The 20223-nt window shown below is 44.2% G+C and overlaps 1 protein-coding gene across 1 annotated transcript; it reads left to right on the top strand.

Moving 5' to 3' along the window:
• The first annotated feature begins 2245 nt into the window (after positions 1-2245).
• On the top strand, positions 2246-19325 carry LOC136494572 (probable protein transport Sec1a). Its single transcript, XM_066490723.1, has 21 exons — positions 2246-2709; positions 3733-3788; positions 3873-3954; positions 4646-4724; positions 5317-5367; positions 5451-5547; positions 5634-5666; positions 5814-5942; positions 6742-6933; positions 7012-7095; positions 7210-7308; positions 7379-7452; positions 7970-8066; positions 8542-8667; positions 8749-8847; positions 11384-11500; positions 11596-11673; positions 12400-12602; positions 18528-18618; positions 18714-18803; positions 18884-19325. Exons 1-21 carry the CDS (start codon positions 2637-2639, stop codon positions 18959-18961), a joined length of 2028 nt encoding a protein of 675 aa, XP_066346820.1. The 5' UTR covers positions 2246-2636; the 3' UTR covers positions 18962-19325.
• Positions 19326-20223: the final 898 nt, after the last annotated feature.

The following is a 20223-nucleotide window of genomic DNA, read 5'->3' as shown; positions in this document are numbered from 1 at the left end:
CCGTGATCTCCTGATGGATTTGCCGATTGTTGAGAAACCAATCCCAGCAATTTCCATGAACTGTGATAATCAAACTGTGATCACTAAGGTAAACAGTTCTAAGGATAACATGAAGTCCACAAAGCATGTGAAGAGACGTTTGAAGACTGTCAGAAAACTGAGAAACTCCGGAGTAATTGCATTGGACTATGTCCATACATCAAATAATCTGGCAGATCAATTCACTAAGGGTCTGTCACGCAATGTGATAGAAGGTGCGTCGAGGGAACTGGGTTTGAGACCCACATAGAGCCATCAACAGTGGTAACCTATCCTATGTGATCGGAGATCCCGTGAATTAGGATGGCGAAACAAGCTGTTGATTGACTGAGGGAGAGACCCCTTAGATTATAGCTCAGTTCGTTGGAGATGCACCGTCTCTCTAATACTGTTAGGCAAGATGATTAAGTTCTTAATGTGATCCGAGCGGCTTGGTATAGCGGGGATGTTGTCCTACAGAACATCCTATAAGGAACACACCTATATGAGCTCGATTGCTAGTCACAATCTATGAGATGTGGGTAATCTCTAGATGCTCATGAAAAGGCCTCGAAGTGTGACTTATATGCTTCAAAACAGAGGGAAGGCACTTGGCAGCCTAGTATCAGTTAAGAGGTTATGTGAAACTCATCTCGCACAAAACTGTCAATTCAAGGTTCTGTCCATTGTTCAGTTGTGGATGAGTGTAGCTAGCTTTCTAGATGGATGTTCAACTTAACAGTCTCCATCGAAACACTGGTATATAAAAGGAATGTGGTTCTGAGAATTTCAAACTGCGTACCCTAGAGTTTGGTGGGGATTGTTAGATATTATGGGCTTGGCCCATTTATTTAATATCTCTATTAAACTCTATGGTCCGTACATGTACATTAATGGTTTTATACCATATGGGAATTTAATCGAGAGACGACTCTACTTAAATACTTGATCATTGATCGATCTATTTGAGAAGTAAAAGTGGGTCACCTGGATGCCACACGCGCGCGCGCGCGCCGCCGCCCGGCCCGAGCCCGTGCCCGTGCGCGTGGGCGTGGCGTGGCGTGGCGTGGCGTGGCGAGGCGTGGCGTGGCGTGGCGAGGCGAGGCAGGCAGGCGGGCGGCGGCGAGCGAGCGGACGGGCGGGCGAGGCCTTTATTTTTGAAACTGACGAATTGATTGGAATTGATTGGAGGAGTTTCTGGTAACTCCCGTGACTCCTGGCTCTCCGTCTCCGTCTCTTCCACCGCAGAAGGGAGGTGTGACCCCTCGGTGCCGTCGGCTTCTCGTCTTCTGGCCTCTGTCTATAAATCAAATCCTCTCTTCTCGGTTAAGCTCTCTTGGCGAAATACACCACTTTCCAGCAGCGCAAGTTCTTCCCGTTCCACCTCCGGCGAGCACCAGAGATGGAAGAGTAGGCCTCCGGAACGCGTCTCCGTCGTGGGCTTCACCTGCTCGGGTGAAGACGGGCGATTACGTACGTTTTTGGGGAGTGTCGGTGGTGGCACGACTACTCGCTGGTGAACCTGTAGCGGTGCCCTCTTCACGGCGTCCTTTTCTGCACTGCATCGAGCGGGACGACTACAACAGCAAAGCACCACTATGGCTTTTCCTGGTGCGAGCGGCTCCGCCGCAGGGTATAATGTCCTTCATCCTCTTCTGAGTTTCATTATCAATATCATGATGTTTCTAGGCAATACTGCTTTCATATTCAACATGCTCTGTTTGGTTGATTTGGATGATTATGCTAGTACTGGTTTTCTGGTTCCTTTTAATTTTGTGATCATCATGATCTTAATATTTGAGAACACATCTTTTATATTTGTGATCATGTCTGTGATGCTTCAGCTATATAAAACGATCATGTCTGTGATGCGTCAGCTATGTAAAACAATGTTTCACATATGTTTCGGCTCTGTAATTTGTCTTATCATCATGTTAACATTTGTCATGAACTGTTTCTGTCTTTTCATTCATGACTTCACTCTCTTTTTTATTGCGTTATTTTTATGGATTAAAATAAATATGAAAATGCCTTATGTTTCAACATATGAGACGGAAGCTTCTCTACGATAACATAATTTGGAAACAACAAGCAGTATCAGATGCACTCGCGCTGCCTGTCTGCTTGCATCCGAAGGAAAAGCCCCCCTCTTTCCTTCCATCCTTCTGGAACAGCTCAACACGCATTCGGCATTCCTCCGTTCAACTTTCAACCGCGCTTCTCTTCTGGAACCATCCGAGCCCCACCCCGTCCATCACACGAAGATCTAGGCCTCAATGACGCGTGGGTCTAGAAACCTAACAGCGCGTCGCGGTCCCATCTGCCATAGACCCACTCAAAACCCCACACCACACGACTACACCCGTCTGGTCGTCCATGGAGAAAACTAGTCGAGCAGATTCCTTGTCCTTGTTGCTGTAGTGCCCCGTCCAACCCCCACAGCGGCGGCAACCACTGCCCGTAAATTCCATTCCTCCGGTTCGGCATCCTTCCCCGCGCGACCATTCACCATTCCCTCCGCTGGAATCGGCAAGCCCGCATTTCGAGTCCCGGAGGCGGCCACGAACCCTAACCCTACAGCGAGGCCTCGCCGGCGAGGAGTGGGGGCTCCGTTGGCCATGTCGATGGACTCGGACAGCTCGTCGCACAGCGGCGCCGACTACAGGAGCTTCCGCCAGATCACCCGAGACCGTAAGTCCGGTTCCCATTCTCAGCTTGCCGTAATCCTTGGTTAGTGGGGATGAGGTGGTCACTGTCGCTGCGTTTGTGTCTGGACTGAGGGAGGGGACGGAGATTGGTTTTGATCCTGGGAAATATTGATAGGAGTACGATGTTGGTATTTTTTTTATGTGCTTGCTTGGACAATTAGTTGACGACGGACAGTGGTTTCCTTTTTTTTTTCTAGGACTAGGACTTATCGTTTAGCTCGTGTCCGTATCACAACGGAGGCATATTTAGTGTGAAAAACTGCAGTGGAATTGAACTGGCGCTGTGGGCGACACAGCACCACTGTGCTAAACTGTTGTAGTTCAACAGAGTTTGTATGCATCTTCCATGCCCAAGATTGAGCTCATATCTATGACTTTATTTTCCACTTTATACCTGCACTGGATGACTGGAAATACTTCCATTCACTTTATTGTAATCAGGCACTGCAGTTGATTTGATTGGCTTCCTGTATTAAGAATACAATTGCTAGCATTATTGTTGGAAAGCTTTTATGATCCTGCAATCAGATAATTGTTTTGCTATTGCAGCACGGTTTCATGAGTTCAAGACTGCATTCAGTTTCAGAATCTCCAATCCTTAAATATTCCTTCTTTGCCTTTTGACAGTTTGGAGAGGGACCTCCAGTAAAAGCACCTATGACCACCAAATCAATGATTTTTCAAATATAAAAATATGAATCAGAGTACGGTTTATAGTTACTTATAAAATTTATAGCTGGCAACTTGTCTATATTTTTATTGTCACATGTTTTATCTTTACCATTTGCCTAGAACTCTTATGTGTTTTTGTACAATCACATTTTGTTTTTAGCACTTCTCTTTTCTGACCCTATATGTCTGTGTGTGTACACAATTCAAGTTAGCTTAATATGGTGCGGGCCTTTAAATCTTGGCCTACTGATACCACTTTTTTCTATTTACTGTAGACTAGCTACCACATTTATAAATTAACATTTGTTTGTTTATTATTGTTACAATCATATAGGTTTGTTACTTGAGATGCTGAGATCGACGCGGAAGAGTTCAAAATCAACATGGAAGGTATTCTTGGAGAATGGAGGAAGATGATCTTCTAGTTTCAGATGTTCCATTTTCATGCACATAAAATTGTGTCATGAATTTCAGGTTCTAATCATGGACAAACTTACGGTCAAGATAATGTCATTTTCATGCAAGATGGCAGATATCACAGAAGAAGGGGTTTCATGTAAGTAGACTCATCTAAATATGTTCTGTTATGTGTGTTATATAACTATTTCTTATGAGATATTTGTTGTATCCATCGTTTTGAATTTTGTTTTTTACACTCAATAATTTGGCACCTAGATATGAAAGCAAATCTATACAGTACATCTCAGATCTATATAACAATAATATAAGTAATTCTGTTATCTTCTAAAGCATTTCTTATGGCATCTCAGATTGTGTTAATAATATGGTTTCTTTTGTGTAAACCTTTGAGCTGGCATCATGTGGTGTTTGGAGTATAACTAGTTTATACTTGAAACTTGAAAGCGTACAGTTTATCTGAAACCACAATAATTCTATACTGACATTAAACTGCAGTAGTTTCTAATGGAACTATATTGTTGTGACAAACTGTAAAATTAGTAGAGTTATGTCTGAATTAGTTGTGTAGCATCCTTTCTCCTTTGCTAATTTTATAATTTCCTGCTTTGTATGGAAACTGTTAAGCTTTTTCTGCTTGCAATTTTTTTTATGTTAACATTTACCTTTGCCAAGTTATAGGAGCCTTGAAATTCCATGAAACATTAGTTCCTTTTACTTCAACCAAATATATACATTCATTTTCTTCTAAAGGAAACTTTACAGTCTCTTACCAGAAGTACTGTATATACATACAACCATACAAGTTCAGCCTTGGCAACTCTTTGCAGTGGTTGAAGACCTATGCAAAAGGAGGCAGCCATTGCCTTCAATGGATGCAATTTATTTCATGCAGCCTACTAAAGAAAAGTAAGTTTTGCTAATTAATTCTCGTTGACATGGTTGGTTATGTCAGCCTGTAAGCCTCTTCTGCTCTGTAGTTCTGTGATCTTTTAAAAGTTAAAACCATATCTTGCTAAACTTTACTTAAACATATAAAATGCTTCCCTAAGAATAGAATTATGTCAGTATGATCTTTTTTCTTATATGCTGCCGTGCTGCATTATGATCAGAATTTCAGAAGTATGTGGGTGGTGTGTTATTTTTCTTGTCTTACTTTTGACTTCCGTCATTGTGTCCTTGATGATTATGAATGATTCAGTTTATCACTTGGGCTGGTCCCTTATGCACTCCGATCGTCTTTAGGTGGATAAAACAGATTTCAAATATAATATGTTTTTATTATTATAAAATATTATACACTGATAGGTGCTATCCTTGAATGTATTTTGGGAGAATAGCTTCTTTTTTTTTTGTGATTTTGGGAGAATAGCTTCTATTTTGGTTCCAACCAACAAGGCAGTAGATTGATGTGGCATATGTACCTGGTATTTCTCTGGTAAAGGTTGAAATTTGGTTTGTTCATCCAGTTCTATAACCATTTTTTGTGGTAATAATGCAGTGTTCGCGTATTCATGTCCGACATGTCAGGAAAAAATTCATTGTACAAGAAGTATGTGATCAACACAAACTTTTTTTGTGGCCATTTGTTTTGTAGATTTAAGTATTAATAGCATGATGTGAAACCTGGTGCAGAGCTTATGTTTTTTTCAGTTCTCCCATACAGAGGGAATTGGTAGCTCATATAAAAAAGGATTCGACTTTACTAACTCGCATCAGTGCACTCAGTGAGGTTATTTGGCCACCGTCTATTTACTGCATGCTCATTCTTTTTAACGTCACACTTATGCTGTATCTGACTTTTGTTCCATGCTTCAGATGAACTTGGAATACTTTGCTATTGATAGTCAGGTACTTGATACTTCTGCTTGTAGTAACCTTTTTTGATTGCCTATTTGTTATGAACTTGTTAGAGTGGTACTTCAAACAGAAATTGAATTTATCTCTTCTCTTAACATTCATTTTGAAGTTTTGATAATACTTAAATGTTGTGTCTAGGGCTTCATAACTGACCATGACAAGGCCTTGGAGGAGTTGTTTAGTGAAGATGCAGAAGGCTCACACAAGTACAATGCATGCCTTAACACAATGGCTACAAGAATTGCTACAGTGTTTGCTTCATTGAGGGTACTGTCTTACCATTTTATGCTGTATGTAGAGTCTTCATGCCTTCATGTTTGTTTTGATTTTATGCTGTAAGAGGAAATCATGTATAGTGTGCATTATTGTACAGCCACTGAATAAGGATTGGAAAAATCTTTGCGCCATGTTAGGGCTCATCAGAGTAGTACCTTGGGTTATATCTCGTAGTTTGCTTTATTATTGTTTATTGAGATGAAATCTTATTATGTCCTTTGTTTAGTGATAAGATGACACTCTTTATTTGGATAAAGATAGATATGGTTGTTATGGCCAGGCCCTTGTGAGGAGACAACTTTAAAAGGAAGCAAGATAAATTAAGCAAGTCTCCGAGTTCACAAAGTCTTACTGTGATCTTCCTCTTACAGGCTATTTTATGTCCATCCCTTATCCAGTTCCCTCCTTCTAGGTGCTGTTCTACCTCAAGTTGTCGGACATGACCTCTCTCCAGTAGCTGTTTATCCTCCATATATAGTAGCATACATCACATGTTAATCGTATATCATTTCTGGAAACCTGCGGCCTATAAAAGTATTTTACACTGCAACACACAAGTGACATGGTGTTGGATTGGCAGTAGTTCTGCCACCATAGAAAAACTAGCAACAAGGAACATCAGCTGCAATGTTTTTCCACTGAATGGAATCATGAATGGAAGGAAATTGGTTGAAAACAGGATAAATTTGACTCTGAAGTATCACTACAATTTTACTTTCTTCTAACTGGAATGCTGATTCATAATGCTTATTTCAAGTTTTCTAAAGCTGAACATATTGAACTATTCTAGGAATTTCCTCGTGTGCACTACCGTGTAGCCAGAACAATCGATGCATCTACTCTGACGACACTACGAGATTTGGTCCCAACAAAGCTTGCTGCTGCCGTGTGGAATTCCCTTGCCAGATATAAGTCGACGATACCTGAATTTCCACAAACAGAAACATGTGAACTACTTATTGTTGACCGATCAATAGATCAGGTAGGAGGTGAATTCCAGTTTACACATTTACATATTGCTGGTGCATCCTTTGATATCATGTTCTCTTGAGCACTGCAGATTGCACCAATTATTCATGAGTGGACATATGATGCTATGTGCCATGATCTACTGTGTATGGATGGCAACAAGTATGTACAAGAGGTGAGTACATCAGCAGCGTACAGTCTTACACTGTACCTCACTAGTTTACCTTATTCAGTTCTTGCTATGTTTTTATGCATGACTCTTAAAATTCATGGCACCCTCAAACAATAGGTTCCAAGTAAGAATGGTTCAGCAAATGAGAAAAAGGAGGTTTTGTTGGAGGATCATGATCCAGTATGGCTTGAGCTGTGGCATGCGCATATAGCTGATGTAAGATTGTTGCCACTTTCATCTTTAACTATAGTCATATGCTTTGCTGACTTAATGATCAACATTTCAGGCTAATGAAAGACTGCATGAAAAGATGACCAGTTTTGTATCAAAGAACAAAGCAGCTCAACTACAGCAGGCAAGGTTTGTTCAGGAAATGCAACTTTTGCAGATTAGAGGGGTAATTGAGTGTTAGCTGAAGGGTACTTTTTTTGCAATTGTTAGAATAATTTTCACCGCTGTTCGTACTATGGACAGTTCTGTTGTTCTGTCTTATCAGCAGAGCGTTTTTTGCTGCACAGACTAAGCCCTGGGTGCTTACATGTGTGTGCAATCTTTAAATTCGGTGGTTTAGTGGATACTCGAAATGGTTAAATTTGCCTGTAATTTCGTTGCTATGAAGTAATAAAATTCAGGCTTCCCGTCGTGGTAAAAAAAAAAAACTCTCTGTACACTAAAAAACTATAAATACTTTACAGTGGTTGTTCTGATATGTCTGGCAGCATTTTCCGCTAAGTGTTCCTATGAATTGCTCTTGCCAGTTATGTTTAAAAAGTAACTAAAGGGGCAAGCAATGCTCTTAGCTAAGGTATTAGCTACTTGGTAGCTGTGTCAATGGATATGGTTAACATTTATTCATAGGATCTGTTTTGAGTGTCAGATCTGGTGGAGAGTTATCTACCAAGCAGTTGCAGAAAATGGTTCAAGCTCTTCCACAATACAGTGATCAAATTGACAAGCTCACCCTTCATGTTGAGGTTAGTAGTTTTGTTTTACATGACATGCGTCTGCAAACTCAACAAAGACTATTTCTTATAACTGTTAGCTTCAGTAGAATTGTCTGTTGATATATTATAGTGGCCGCCTTTAGCCTATCATTTTTTTGCTTTCTGCTCCTTGGAAATTCTGTAGTTCAGATATCAATATACAAATGTTGATAATTCTACAAGAAACACTTGCATAGTTTTCGTTGCATGGTGCACTCTACAATGGGGCAGAGTTTGATTTGATAGGAATAGATATGCAAACACATTTAACAGCTACTCTTGCTTACTCACCATGTGGGCCATCGGATTACATTTGAATGCATTCATTTGGGGTGGGGAACATGTCCACATGAATCAGCATTTTGAATAACACTTACTAGAGGAAGAAATCATAATCTGGTGTTTTCTAGGAAGAGAATAGCAGTATGACACAAAATACAATATTTATCGCTTCATGTTACTACAGATTGCAGGAAAGCTTAATAATATAATCAAAGAACAACACCTCAAAGATGTTGGACAGCTAGAGCAAGATCTTGTGTTTGGTGATGCTGGGACAAAAGAATTAATCAGTTTCTTACGAACCCGCATGGTAATTGTTGTTTGAACTACAGCATATAAGATACTTCACTTGTCTCTACACCGCTTAAAATATTTTGCTTAACTAATGCAGGATGTAAGTCGTGAAAATAAGCTGCGTTTGCTGATGATTTATGCTTCCATCAACCCAGAGAAGTTTTTCGAAAGTGAGAAAGGTGCAAAGCTGATGCAGGTAACTTTGGTTTCGTACTTTTATTATTTCACTATGAGTTCATTTTGTGTGTCATCTTCAGAAGTACAAGCATTTATTTTTGCCGACTTGAGCATATTTTCTCCAATGTCTCTAGAAGTATTATATATTTATATAAGTGGTGTTATGTACTGTTGAATGGTTTTGTGTCTTACTCCCTTTATCTAATCAGTTAGTTGCTGAGATGTTTGTGAAGTACTTCTCAAAATACAATCCCCTGAATAAAAGATTGCTTTGGTGCATCCAATTCTTTTTCTGTGGTAGCACGACTGGTACCATGATATTTAGTCTCCAGAATTGCATGGAATGCAAGCCAACATTGAAAAATAAAGTATGAGCATTATGAGGTTGATACTATTATACAATGGATAGTTTTTTTAACATTAGGGCCAAAATATATGATAAGCCAATTAAAATTCTGAGTGAACAAAGTTGTTTTTCTTTTTTAAAATTGTGTGTTTGTTATCCTGGCTCTAGGTTAGTAGCTTAAATCATTTCAATACATGTAATTTAAACCCTGTCTGTTTAGCAGTATAGCTGTAGAAGCTATGATTGCCATCCGTTCATGAAGAGGTCTTTGTAGTTATCTAGAATGCCCACCTGAAAGTTATATGTGTGGATAGTACTTTGAAAAATAAAGCATCGTTTGCTTAATTGGACCATTTAACTTGTAGGTGCTTTTGACAAATGGACGCCCTTCTACTTTAAGGAACTGACACACTGCCAAGAATATGCTTAAAATGCCCTTTAATTATATTTTAGGCACAACTAGTGAAGTGAAAAGGGAAAGGGTGACTTGAATTAGGAAAACATGCCTTGGGAATAGTTAGGTAATAGTCATCCATGAACTAAACTTTTGTTCAAAATATTGTCAAATATGAGAAAATGGAGGAAGCACCTCTAATATGTTTGTTTGAAAACAATTTAGCCAGATTTCCATGAGTGGTGACCAGTATAAAGTTATAGTTTGTGGTGATCCTTTTGGGATCCCTGTTGCTCTGTTGTTTTTCATGTAGATAGTCTCCGAGGGCTATCTGCTTGTAATCTCTACTATATCAATAGAAACAGACAGTGTCACTGTCGGTTTGTTCAAAAAAAAAAGTATAAGTTATAGTCTGTATAAAGTTATAATCTTCCTGGTCACAAGTATTGTCTATCTCGCTCAAAAAAAAAACAAGTATTGTCTATTGTTTTTCTCCAGTAAAGTTACAACAGCTAGTCACAGATTGGAAGGCTTCAGATTATTTAATGCTATACAATAGAATCATAAAGTGGCCATTTACTACTAGAGTCAAGTCCGTCTTGCCCCCCTGAACTCAAACCAGATAACATAACAATAATTCTTAAAACCGGACAAATACCTCCCCCCCACCACACCCAAAAAAAAAAAAACACACGCACAAAAAAAAGTTCAGTGTGGTTTCGAAGGTGGTTTGTTGATGTGGTGCATACATGGCATATTGAGCCCCACATTTTTTTCCCACAACGCTAATACTGAATTTCATTACTTGCGCAACTAAGTTACAAAGTTCGATACTTCAGCATCCCAAACCTCTAAAGCAAAAAACACCACCATGTGACAGATCACCAAGGGATCCACCCACATGTGACCAGAACCAGCATCGTCGAGCAAAATACCCCAGTTTACCCAGCATATACATCCATGAAGAGCAACCACAAAGTACAAGCCAGAGCCTCCAGCAGCACGCAGGCTGAAACAAACTATAGACACAGAATCATCCTGTATATGGAATGAGCTGATGTTCATCCTTGTTGACTGCGTCCAAGTCCTTCTTGTGGAAGTACAGAACGACTTCCTTCAAGCCTTATATTGAGCCCCGCATGTCATTGGTTTTAGCCATGTCATCTTTTATTGAATGTTGGGGCTCCTAAAAGACCTGAAATGAAAACAATCTTAACTCAAAAAGTTTTTGAGCTCGTCGAGCCCTACAAATTTGGTATAGAATGTGTCTACATCCGCGGTCATCTGAAAAATTCAATAATTTGAATTGTAAAATATAAAAATTTAAAACGCATATTTGGGCCTCTAAACGATCTCAAATCTAAAAGTTGTCAACCACAAAGTTGTGGATCGCGTTAAGAGGAACTTTGGTATAGACCATGTCAATATCCAATGTCGTTTGGAAAGTGCAAAATTAAATTTCAAATTCTGTTAACGTGAAAAGAATATTTGGGCCTCTAAACAATCTCTAATAAAAAAAATCGTCAACTACAAAGTTGTAGATCGTATTGAGAGCTACAACTTCAGTAACATCAGTGATCGTTTGAAAAATTCTAAAATTTGCATTTCAAAATTTGATAGCTTAAAACAAATATTTGGGCCTGTAAATGATCTCAAATAAAAAGTTGTCAATTACAAAGTTTTAGATCCCATTGAGGGCTACAACTTCTCTTTACTATATTGCTTTTTTGTTACATTTTTACTTCCCCCCTTTGGTCTGTGTGTGGTACAACAGGCTTCATTGTGGTTGCTGTTGATGATCATTTTCTTTGACAGCTTGCAGGATTATCTGCTGATGACATGATTGTAGTAAATAATATGCACTGCTTACGTGGACCTGATACTAAAAAGTCTTCAGTTGGGGCCTTTACTTTGAAATTTGATCTTCAGAAGGTAATTAGATTGTGAAACTTTTATATCAATTTAATTTTTGAAAACTTTAACTTCTCAGTAGCTTCAAAGTTTTAAAACTTTTACATGACTATCAGAAAAAGCCTGGTATCAGAAAGGAGCGGACTGGGGAAGAGTCAACATGGATGCTATCTCGATTTTATCCCATCCTGGAGGTGCAGAAAATTCAAAACTTACGATCTAAGTAGTCATCTCAATATACTTAACGTAATGGCAAATTTTTTTTTACAAAAAAGTTCCCTCTAATTGTTGATGGCATGATGTCGAAAATGTACTGTGCTATTTTAGTCATCTTTATTTGTTAACTATTTTGCACGTTTGAGTGCACAGAGTATCACTTGTGTTCTATTCTAGAGGGGTTGTATCCTTTGATACGACTGTCCAATACCTATCTTCATTCACTGAGGCCAATCGACTGATTAGCTCAATCAACCTCAACACTGGTGATTGGTCCATTGGTTTCAGCTATATCAGTCACCAGTCTTTTCTCCCATCATTCTTGTGCAGTCATGCGAGTAGGACATTCCTATTCCATGCGATCTCAGTAGTCTAAGACTTAAAGGGAAAAGTTCAACCTTTAAGCACTTCAATTTTATTGAAAAATCAGAGCATTTTCTTATTGTTTCAACATAGTTCATGCAGTTTGGATGATATGGTCCCTGCAGTATGGATGACCATAAGCATGCAATTGTTTTATGTCTAGCTGGCTTCTGTAAGCAAGTTTTCTATATTGAGCTGGTTGCTGTAAGGTCGGCCGTGCTTGCAACTTAACTGTTAAATCAGTATTTGTACTGATAGGAAAATCACGTCCTCTTGCTCTATGTTTAGTTGGTACTCATTTTCTTCTGTATTTACGGGTGCATCTTTTGCTTTGTCTGTAGGACTTGATTGAGAAACTTAGTAAGGGTGAGCTACCGAAGGATGAGTACCACTGCATGAATGACCCTAGTCCTAGTTTCCGTGGAATTCCAGGAAGCACATCTGCTCGAACGAGCCCAGCTCATCAGCCGGCCCAATCCATGAGATCTAGACGAATAGGTGGCACATGGGCTAGGCCTCGGAACTCTGATGATGGTTATTCGAGGTTAGTAAAGGCAACCTGGTTAGCCTTCTTTTATATCTGTCAACCATGCATTTGTGTTCTGTGCTCAGTGTCCTGATGTCCTGATGGATGTGGGCAAGGTAACTTGTTTTCTGTTGTCTGATGGGAATTCAGGTTTGTGCAACTTAGATGTGTGAAACATTATCTTCTCCAGTTGTTTACTGTTGTATCTATATACATTAACAGTGTCTTGCGCTTCCAATAAAAAGTACATTCCAAATTGTAAGTTGATTTTTGCTTTGTCCTAAGTCATACTGTAGAAAGATGAAGTTGGGGCAATTAGCCACACTCTCAATGGGAGAGGGGCGCCTGTATTATAGGGCAGCGGCTGCTGCTATATATGGCAGTTTACAAATACAAGGACAGGAATAAATCTCTGATCCTAATTGACCGCCTTGCCTAAATATACAATATACAATCTCCTATTGCCTAATACCCGCCCGCAGCCGAAGCGGGAGGCTTGCGGACGCACAGGCTGGTTTTGAAATATGTAAACAGTGGCGTTGGGAGCCCTTTCGTCATAATGTCAGCGAACTGATGAGACGAAGGAACATGAAGGACCCGAATCTCGCCAAGGGCCACCTTCTCGCGCACAAAGTGAATGTCAATCTCAATATGCTTCGTGCGCTTGTGGTGGACCGAATTGGCCGTCATGTAGACGGCGCTGACGTTGTCGCAGAAGACCACCGTAGCCTGGGGCAGCTGAAGATGGAGCTCCTGAAGGAGTTGCCGCAGCCAACAGCACTCGGCCACAACGTGAGCCACAACACGGTATTCTGCCTTAGCACTAGAGCGGGAGACCGTGGCCTGGCGTTTGGAGGACCAGGAGACCAGGTTGTCGCCGAGATAGACGCAGAAGCCAGAAGTGGACCGCCTGGAGTCAGGGCAACCAACCCAGTTAGCATCAGAGTGTGCGGTCAGCGTCTGGATGGAGCCGGCGCCAATGTGAAGACCGGAGGATAGCGTGCCCTTCACATAGCGCAGAATGCGCTTGATCAGCGCACGGTGGGGCTCCCTCGGGGCATGCATGAAGAGACACACCTGTTAAACTGCATAAGCCAGATCAGGACGCGTCAGAGTCAGGTACTGAAGGGCCGCTGCTATGCTCCTGTACTCTGAGCTGTCCTTGTCTGATAGTTTGTTGCCTTCATGGGCGGAGAGCTTGGCCTGAGTGTCAACAAGGGTTGCCGTAGGATGACACTCAGCCATGCCCGCCCGCTGGAGGAGATCGACGGCGTATTGTCGCTGTGACAGGAACAGGCCGTCGGAGGTGCGGGTGACGGCGACGCCGAGGAAGTGGTGAAGAGCACCCAAGTCGGTCATGGCGAACTCAGACTGGAGTTGGGCCATGAGTCGCTGCAGAAGAGCGGGAGTCGAGGCGGCGAGGATGATGTCGTCGACGTAGAGCAGCAAGTAGGCGAGACTCGTCCCCTCGGTGAGAACAAATAGGGACGTGTCGGAGGTGGAGGTGACGAAGCCGAGCTGTTGAAGGAAGGCCGCGAACCGCTGGTACCAAGCTCGCGGGGCCTGCTTCAGTCCGTACAGGGACTTCTGCAGGAGGCAGACGTGATCTGTAGCGGCGGGGTCGACGAAACCTGGTGGCTGCTGGCAGTAGACCGACTTGTCGAGGTGGCCGTGAAGAAAGGCATTCTTCACGTCCAGCTGGTGGATCGGCCAGGCGCGGGAGACGACAATGCTGAGAACGGTCTGAATGGTGGCCTGTTTGACCACCGGACTGAAGGTCTCGTCGTAGTCAATGCCTTCTCGTTGAGAAAACCCGCGGACCACCCAGCGGGCCTTGTGACGAGCGAGGGACCCATCGGCATGGAATTTGTGCCGGAAAATCCACTTGCCCGTCACAACGTTCGCGCCAGAAGGGCACGGAACAAGACGCCAGGTGGTGTTGTCGACGAGTGCCTGGTACTCATCATCGCAGCCCGCCAGTTGGCATCGGCCAGGGCGCTGCGGTAGTTCGCCGGTAGAGGCGATGGTGAGGGCGAGGAGGTGGCAGCGAGCCCCTCGTAGCTCACACGCGGGAGGGCGCCGGTCCTGGTGCGCGTGAGCGGCGGAGATGGGGTTGCGGCCACGGACTCAGCCTGGGGCGCCGGTGCTGCAGGGGCAGTCGATGGCGCAGGCACCGGCTGGGGTCGTCGACTGTAGGTCCGTGGGAACGGAGCCACAGGAAGGCCAGGCGGGGGCACGTGACCACACCCGCCCGGTGGTGGAGAAGCCGAACTGGGGCTAGGGGCGCGCCCCCCAGGCAGGAGAAGAGCCGGGTCCGGCTCATCATCAGGGGGCGGCTGCACAACGTCCAAGGTGGACGGAGCAACCGTGGTTGTTGAGGGACCTCCACCTGCAGGAACAGTAGAGCAAGGCACCGAAACCGAATCGTTGTCGAGAAGGAAATCCAGGGAGCGAGGGAATGGGATGACACTGGTGGTGGAAAAGGGAAAAACAGTCTCATCGAACACAACATGACGAGAAATAATGATGCGTTGAGTTGTCAGGTTAAGACACCGATAACCCTTATGAGAGGATGGATACCCAAGGAAAATGCATGCCGCGGAGCGAGGTGCGAGCTTATGTGGGGAGGGTAGGTTTGGGTAGCATAGGCACCCAAAGACGCAAAGGTGGCTGTAGGTGGGTGGCTGTCCATGGAGGCGAGTGAAGGGAACCTCATGGGATATGGAGGAGGAAGGGCACCTGTTGAGTAAGTAGCAGGCGGCAGCAAGAGCCTCAGCCCAGTATGCAGGCGGCATGAAAGCGTGGAGCAGCATGGTGCGAATTGAGTTGTTGAGGGTGCGGATGGTGCGTTCCGCCTTGCCATTTTGAGGGGAAGTGTATGGGCAGGAGAGACGGAGAAGTGTTCCCCAAGCAGCGAAGAAGGTGGTGGTGGCTGTGTTGACGAATTCGGTGCCATTGTCGGTTTGGAAGCATTTTACAGGGAGGTTAAATTGGGTTTGTGCAAGAGCTGTGAGCTCAACTAAGTGTTGGTGGACCTCGGATTTGCGTCGGAGAGGAAAAACCCAACAATAGTGACTGTAATCATCCAGGCAGACTAAATAGTATGAAAAACCAGATATACTAGGGATGGGAGAGGTCCAAACATCACAATGAATTAGTTCAAACGGTGCATGAGTACAGGACTGAGAGGCACTGAAGGGTAGACGCGTATGCTTGCCTAGCTGACATGAATGGCAGAGGGAGCGGTCTACTTTATTGCAGGAAACAGCGTGTATTTTATTTAAATGTTCTAATGCAGCAGGGGCTGGATGGCCGAGACGCTGGTGCCACAGGGTCGACGAAACAGCCAGGAGAGCATGTGAGGAGGCGCCAGCGGTCGGAGGGATAGCAGGTATGGTGTAGAGATCGCCGGTACTATTGCAGCGATGAATCACGCGTCCCGTCAGGGTATCCTTAACAGAAAAACCAAGAGCGTCAAATTCAAGAGAGCAGCGATTTTCACGGGTGAATTGACGAACGGATAAAAGATTACGAACGAGGGAAGGGGCGACGAGAATGTTATTGAGGGAGAAGTTTGCTGAGGCGGTGTGTAGGATGGAGTGACCTCTAGACGTGACCGGAATGCTAGTGCGATTGCCTACTGTTATAGAGGAGGTGGAGGGGGGTAGGTGCTGGAGGAGCATACCATCGAAAGACGTCATGTGGGATGAAGCGCCGGAGTCAACAACCCATGAGGGGCTGCCCTGGACAGCCAGGTGCTGCAGGGCAGCAATGAGACCGGCCGAGTCCCATGTCGGTCCACCAGTGTTGGTGGAGGAAGCCTGGACGGGGGCCAACGCCGTGTGCGCCTGAGGAGTGGCACCGAGCATCCCCTGTTGGCGTGGGGGCTGCCATGGGTGGCTGCCAGGGGCGCCGGAACCGCCCTGGTCGCGCTCCCAGGGAGGTATGACGCGCTCGTCGGGGTTGACACGTGCGCCAGTCCAAGGATCAAAACCCCAGGGCTGACGCTTGCTGTCGCGTCGGGTGTTGTCGCGGCGGCCGCCGTGGCCGTGCTGCTGCTGCTGGCGCGGCTGCTGCCGCTGGCGCGACTGCTGCTGCTGGACTCCGACCGGTGGGGCGCCACCAGGGGCGCCGTTGAAGGCAGCGAGAAGGGCCGAAGCGGCGCGGACCTTGTCCTCGTTCTTGAGACGCAGCTCCTTGAGGAGGAGTTGGTTCCTGGCAACAGCAAAAGTGAGGTTCCTGGGCGGTGATGTTGTCGGCGACGGATTGGTACTTCTCGTTGAGGCCGCGGAGCAGGTTGAGGACGAGGTTGGGCTCGGTGATGGTCTGCCCGACGTCGCGAAGATTGTCGGCAGCCTCCTTCATGCGCACGCAGTACTCGTCGATGGAGGAGTCGCCCTGGGTCATCGAGTGGAACTTGTGACTCAGGAAGACGGCGCGGGGCGCCTTGTTAGCTTGGTACAGGGCGGCGATGGCCGTCTAGAGCTGGCCAGCTGTCTGCTGGGCGCCGGTCATAGCGAGGTTGAGGACGGAGTCGGAGACGGTGCCGAAGATCCAACTGCGGATGCAAAAGTCAGCCTGCACCCATGCGTCATCGGTGGGCGTAGGGGAGACGACGGCAAGGTGCGAGAGCAGCCCGAATTTGCCACACATGGCGTGGAAAGCTGTGGACCACTTGGTGTAGTTGGAGGGTCGCAGCTCGAGGGTCATGGGAATATGGGTCTTCACGTTTACCAGAGCATATGGGCAAACGGCTGGGTTGATGGCGTCAGCCATGGCTGGAGAGGTGGCGGAGGTGGTGGAGGATTCTATGGACATGATGGCGCGGCTGTTGGGCGGCGCAGCAAGGTTGGGCGGCACTCAGGGAGAGAGCGACGCAGGTTTGGGGAAGGAGAGGGAGGGCCAAGATCAGATTGCTCTGATTACCATGTAGAAAGATGAAGTTGGGGCAATTAGCCACACTCAATGGGAGAGGGGTGCCTGTATTATAGGGCAGCGGCTGCTGCTATATATGGCAGTTTACAAATATAAGGACAGGAATAAATCTCTGATCCTAATTGACCGCCTAAATATACAATATACAATCTCCTATTGCCTAATACATACTTCTCTAATTTTGACCAAGTTTATAGAAAAATGCACAAACATCTACTACATCAAACTATGTTCATTAGATACACCATGAAATACATTTGATGGTGGATTCATTTGATATGTAGATGTTAATATATTTTCTATAACCTTGGTTAAAGTCAGACAATTTGACTTAAAATAGTCAAAAACGACTTACAATTTGGAACAGAGGGTGTATATATGGCTTTGATTTGCAAAAGCGGAACTCTTTTAGGAAGTTCATGGAGTGCTCTCGCCAAAATTGAAACCCCCTGTACCCAAGTCACAATAGTTGAGCCTTTTTAGGTTACAAAGTAGCACAGAAGCCATTTTGCAGTTTTCTCGAGGCACTTCAGTTCTGTTGTCTGTTGGTTACCAATTTACATGGCAGCAAAAATATGACTAATATAAAATTGTGCGCTTCACAATGTTAATTTTCCTTTAAATTAAGATCAGCTATGGATTGGACAACAAAAATTTAATTTAAAGTTTCCCCCCTTTTGGACCAAAGGCACTTCAGCCCTGCTTTATATTGAGCAAAATACTCATGCTCGGTTTGCCAGCTTACAGAGGTTTATCACACTTAGTCTAGCCGGTTTGCCATCTTACAGAGGATATATCCGACTAAATCAGATATTTGATGGACAATGGTTAAGTTGTATTTGTGTTTGGTATCTTAAAAACTATCCGTATTTGTATTTGATATCTGAAGAAAATTGTGGATATTCAAAAAATGTATTTTAAATAACTATTCAACCTTCGGTCAGACAATTGGTTGGAAAGTATCTGTAAAGTTTACACTCTACTGATGACCAATGTGGATTTTTACAGTGACTCTGTACTGAAGCATGCATCAAGTGACTTAAGAAAGTTGGGCCAGCGCTTATTTATCTTTGTAATTGGGGGTGCTACTCGGTCTGAGGTACATTCGTCTACTCAAAACCAATCAACACAGAAATGATGAATTTTTTGTTTCTAACTCTCAGTCTGTGTCCTCTGTGAACGCGACTTCTACAGTTGCGTGTTGCCCACAAGCTGTCAGGTAAACTGAAGAGAGAAATTATCCTTGGCTCCTCTAGTCTCGATGACCCACCGCAGTTCATCGCTGTAAGTTCGTCAGCTATTTTTTGGAGTCTTTCTTGTGTTCATTAGTCATACTTGGTAACTTGATGTGTGTCGCTGTGCAGAAATTGAAGATGTTATCAACCGAGGAGCTGTCGCTGGATGATTGCAAATATAACAATGCCAAGGACGATTGGCCTTGACATTCTCCACTGTAATTATTTACTTGCATCACTACAACGGGTTTAGTTATACTCCCTTAACCTTGTACCGAACCACAGGCTCTCTTACACAGGCTAGAGGGGCATGAATCATGATATTCATTCGATAGCCACCGTCAGATACTCACAATCCAGTGTACATACATGACAGCGACCAGAGACTGTAATATAGGTGACAACTTTATTAGATTGGTGGATCAGCGAAGTTCAATGTCCTGAGGACTTCTATTTTTTTCCTCAGATTGCTGTTATTTTGCGGGGAAAATGGATTTATGTATATTTTGAACTCAAACCGGAATTCATGTCTAATATAACAGCAAAGAAAGCACAACAGGAGTCCGGCTGAACACGAAGATACACAGCATGCCATGAGCCGGAATATAGTACTCTGCTTAGGACCCGCTTCATTGGTGGAGCATTTTTTTTTACTACTTCAGCTTCACAAGTAGCTTCGTGGGCGGAGTGAAGCTGTTTTGGTAAAACAGCTCCGTCGTGGATAAAAAAAGACAAAATGCTTAATCTTTTTTTTCCTTATTAGTACCCTTCTTTCTTGCTTATATTTCCCCTTCCCTTTGTTCTTATCCTTTTACTGTCCCTTAGGCCATGTGGCTCCACGCCTCGGCGTCCCTAACGGTTGCGCAAAACTATGTGGAACAGTGGCTCCTCCATGCTTAGCCGCTTGGTGGGCGTGGCTGTGTGCCCTAGTCCGGCGGCTCCTCCATGCTCAGTCGCTTCTACTCTGTGCTCGGCGAAAGAGCCTGGCTTCGTTGCACATGCCTGTGTCCATGTTGGGACAAATTCGTCCAGGGTTTGTAGATCTGAGAAGGAGCGGTGTGAAGCTATATATTTTTGGCTTCGTCTCCCTTCCCGCCTTCTCTCAAGGGGCTTCTCTTGGAGAGCTAGAGCATTTGGAGGCGTCTGGTTGGTGGAGTGGACAAGTTACGGGAGAAGTTACTCAAACGTTGCTACCCACCCCCTTACTCCCTTTCATCAAATTATAAGGGGTCGTTTGGTGCATATCTCTCGCTCTGCATGTGTAGTGGATAAAGCCGCACCAAACGTCCTCGTACGGGGTGCTTCTGGTCACGCTCGGTGGCCACTGCACAACTCGAATGGTCTTGCAAAGACTACAAGCCCCTAGTGTACAAGTAGTGGTGCATGCAAGAATCGAGTAGCAAGAGGGATACAAACCCCACTAACACTAGGGCTAACCCTAGAGCAAGCGCTTTTAGCGCTGGGCTAAC

This window comes from Miscanthus floridulus, chromosome 11, assembly GCF_019320115.1.
Source record: "Miscanthus floridulus cultivar M001 chromosome 11, ASM1932011v1, whole genome shotgun sequence".
NCBI lineage: Eukaryota > Viridiplantae > Streptophyta > Magnoliopsida > Poales > Poaceae > Miscanthus > Miscanthus floridulus.
This window is presented reverse-complemented; position numbering and strand designations above follow the sequence as displayed.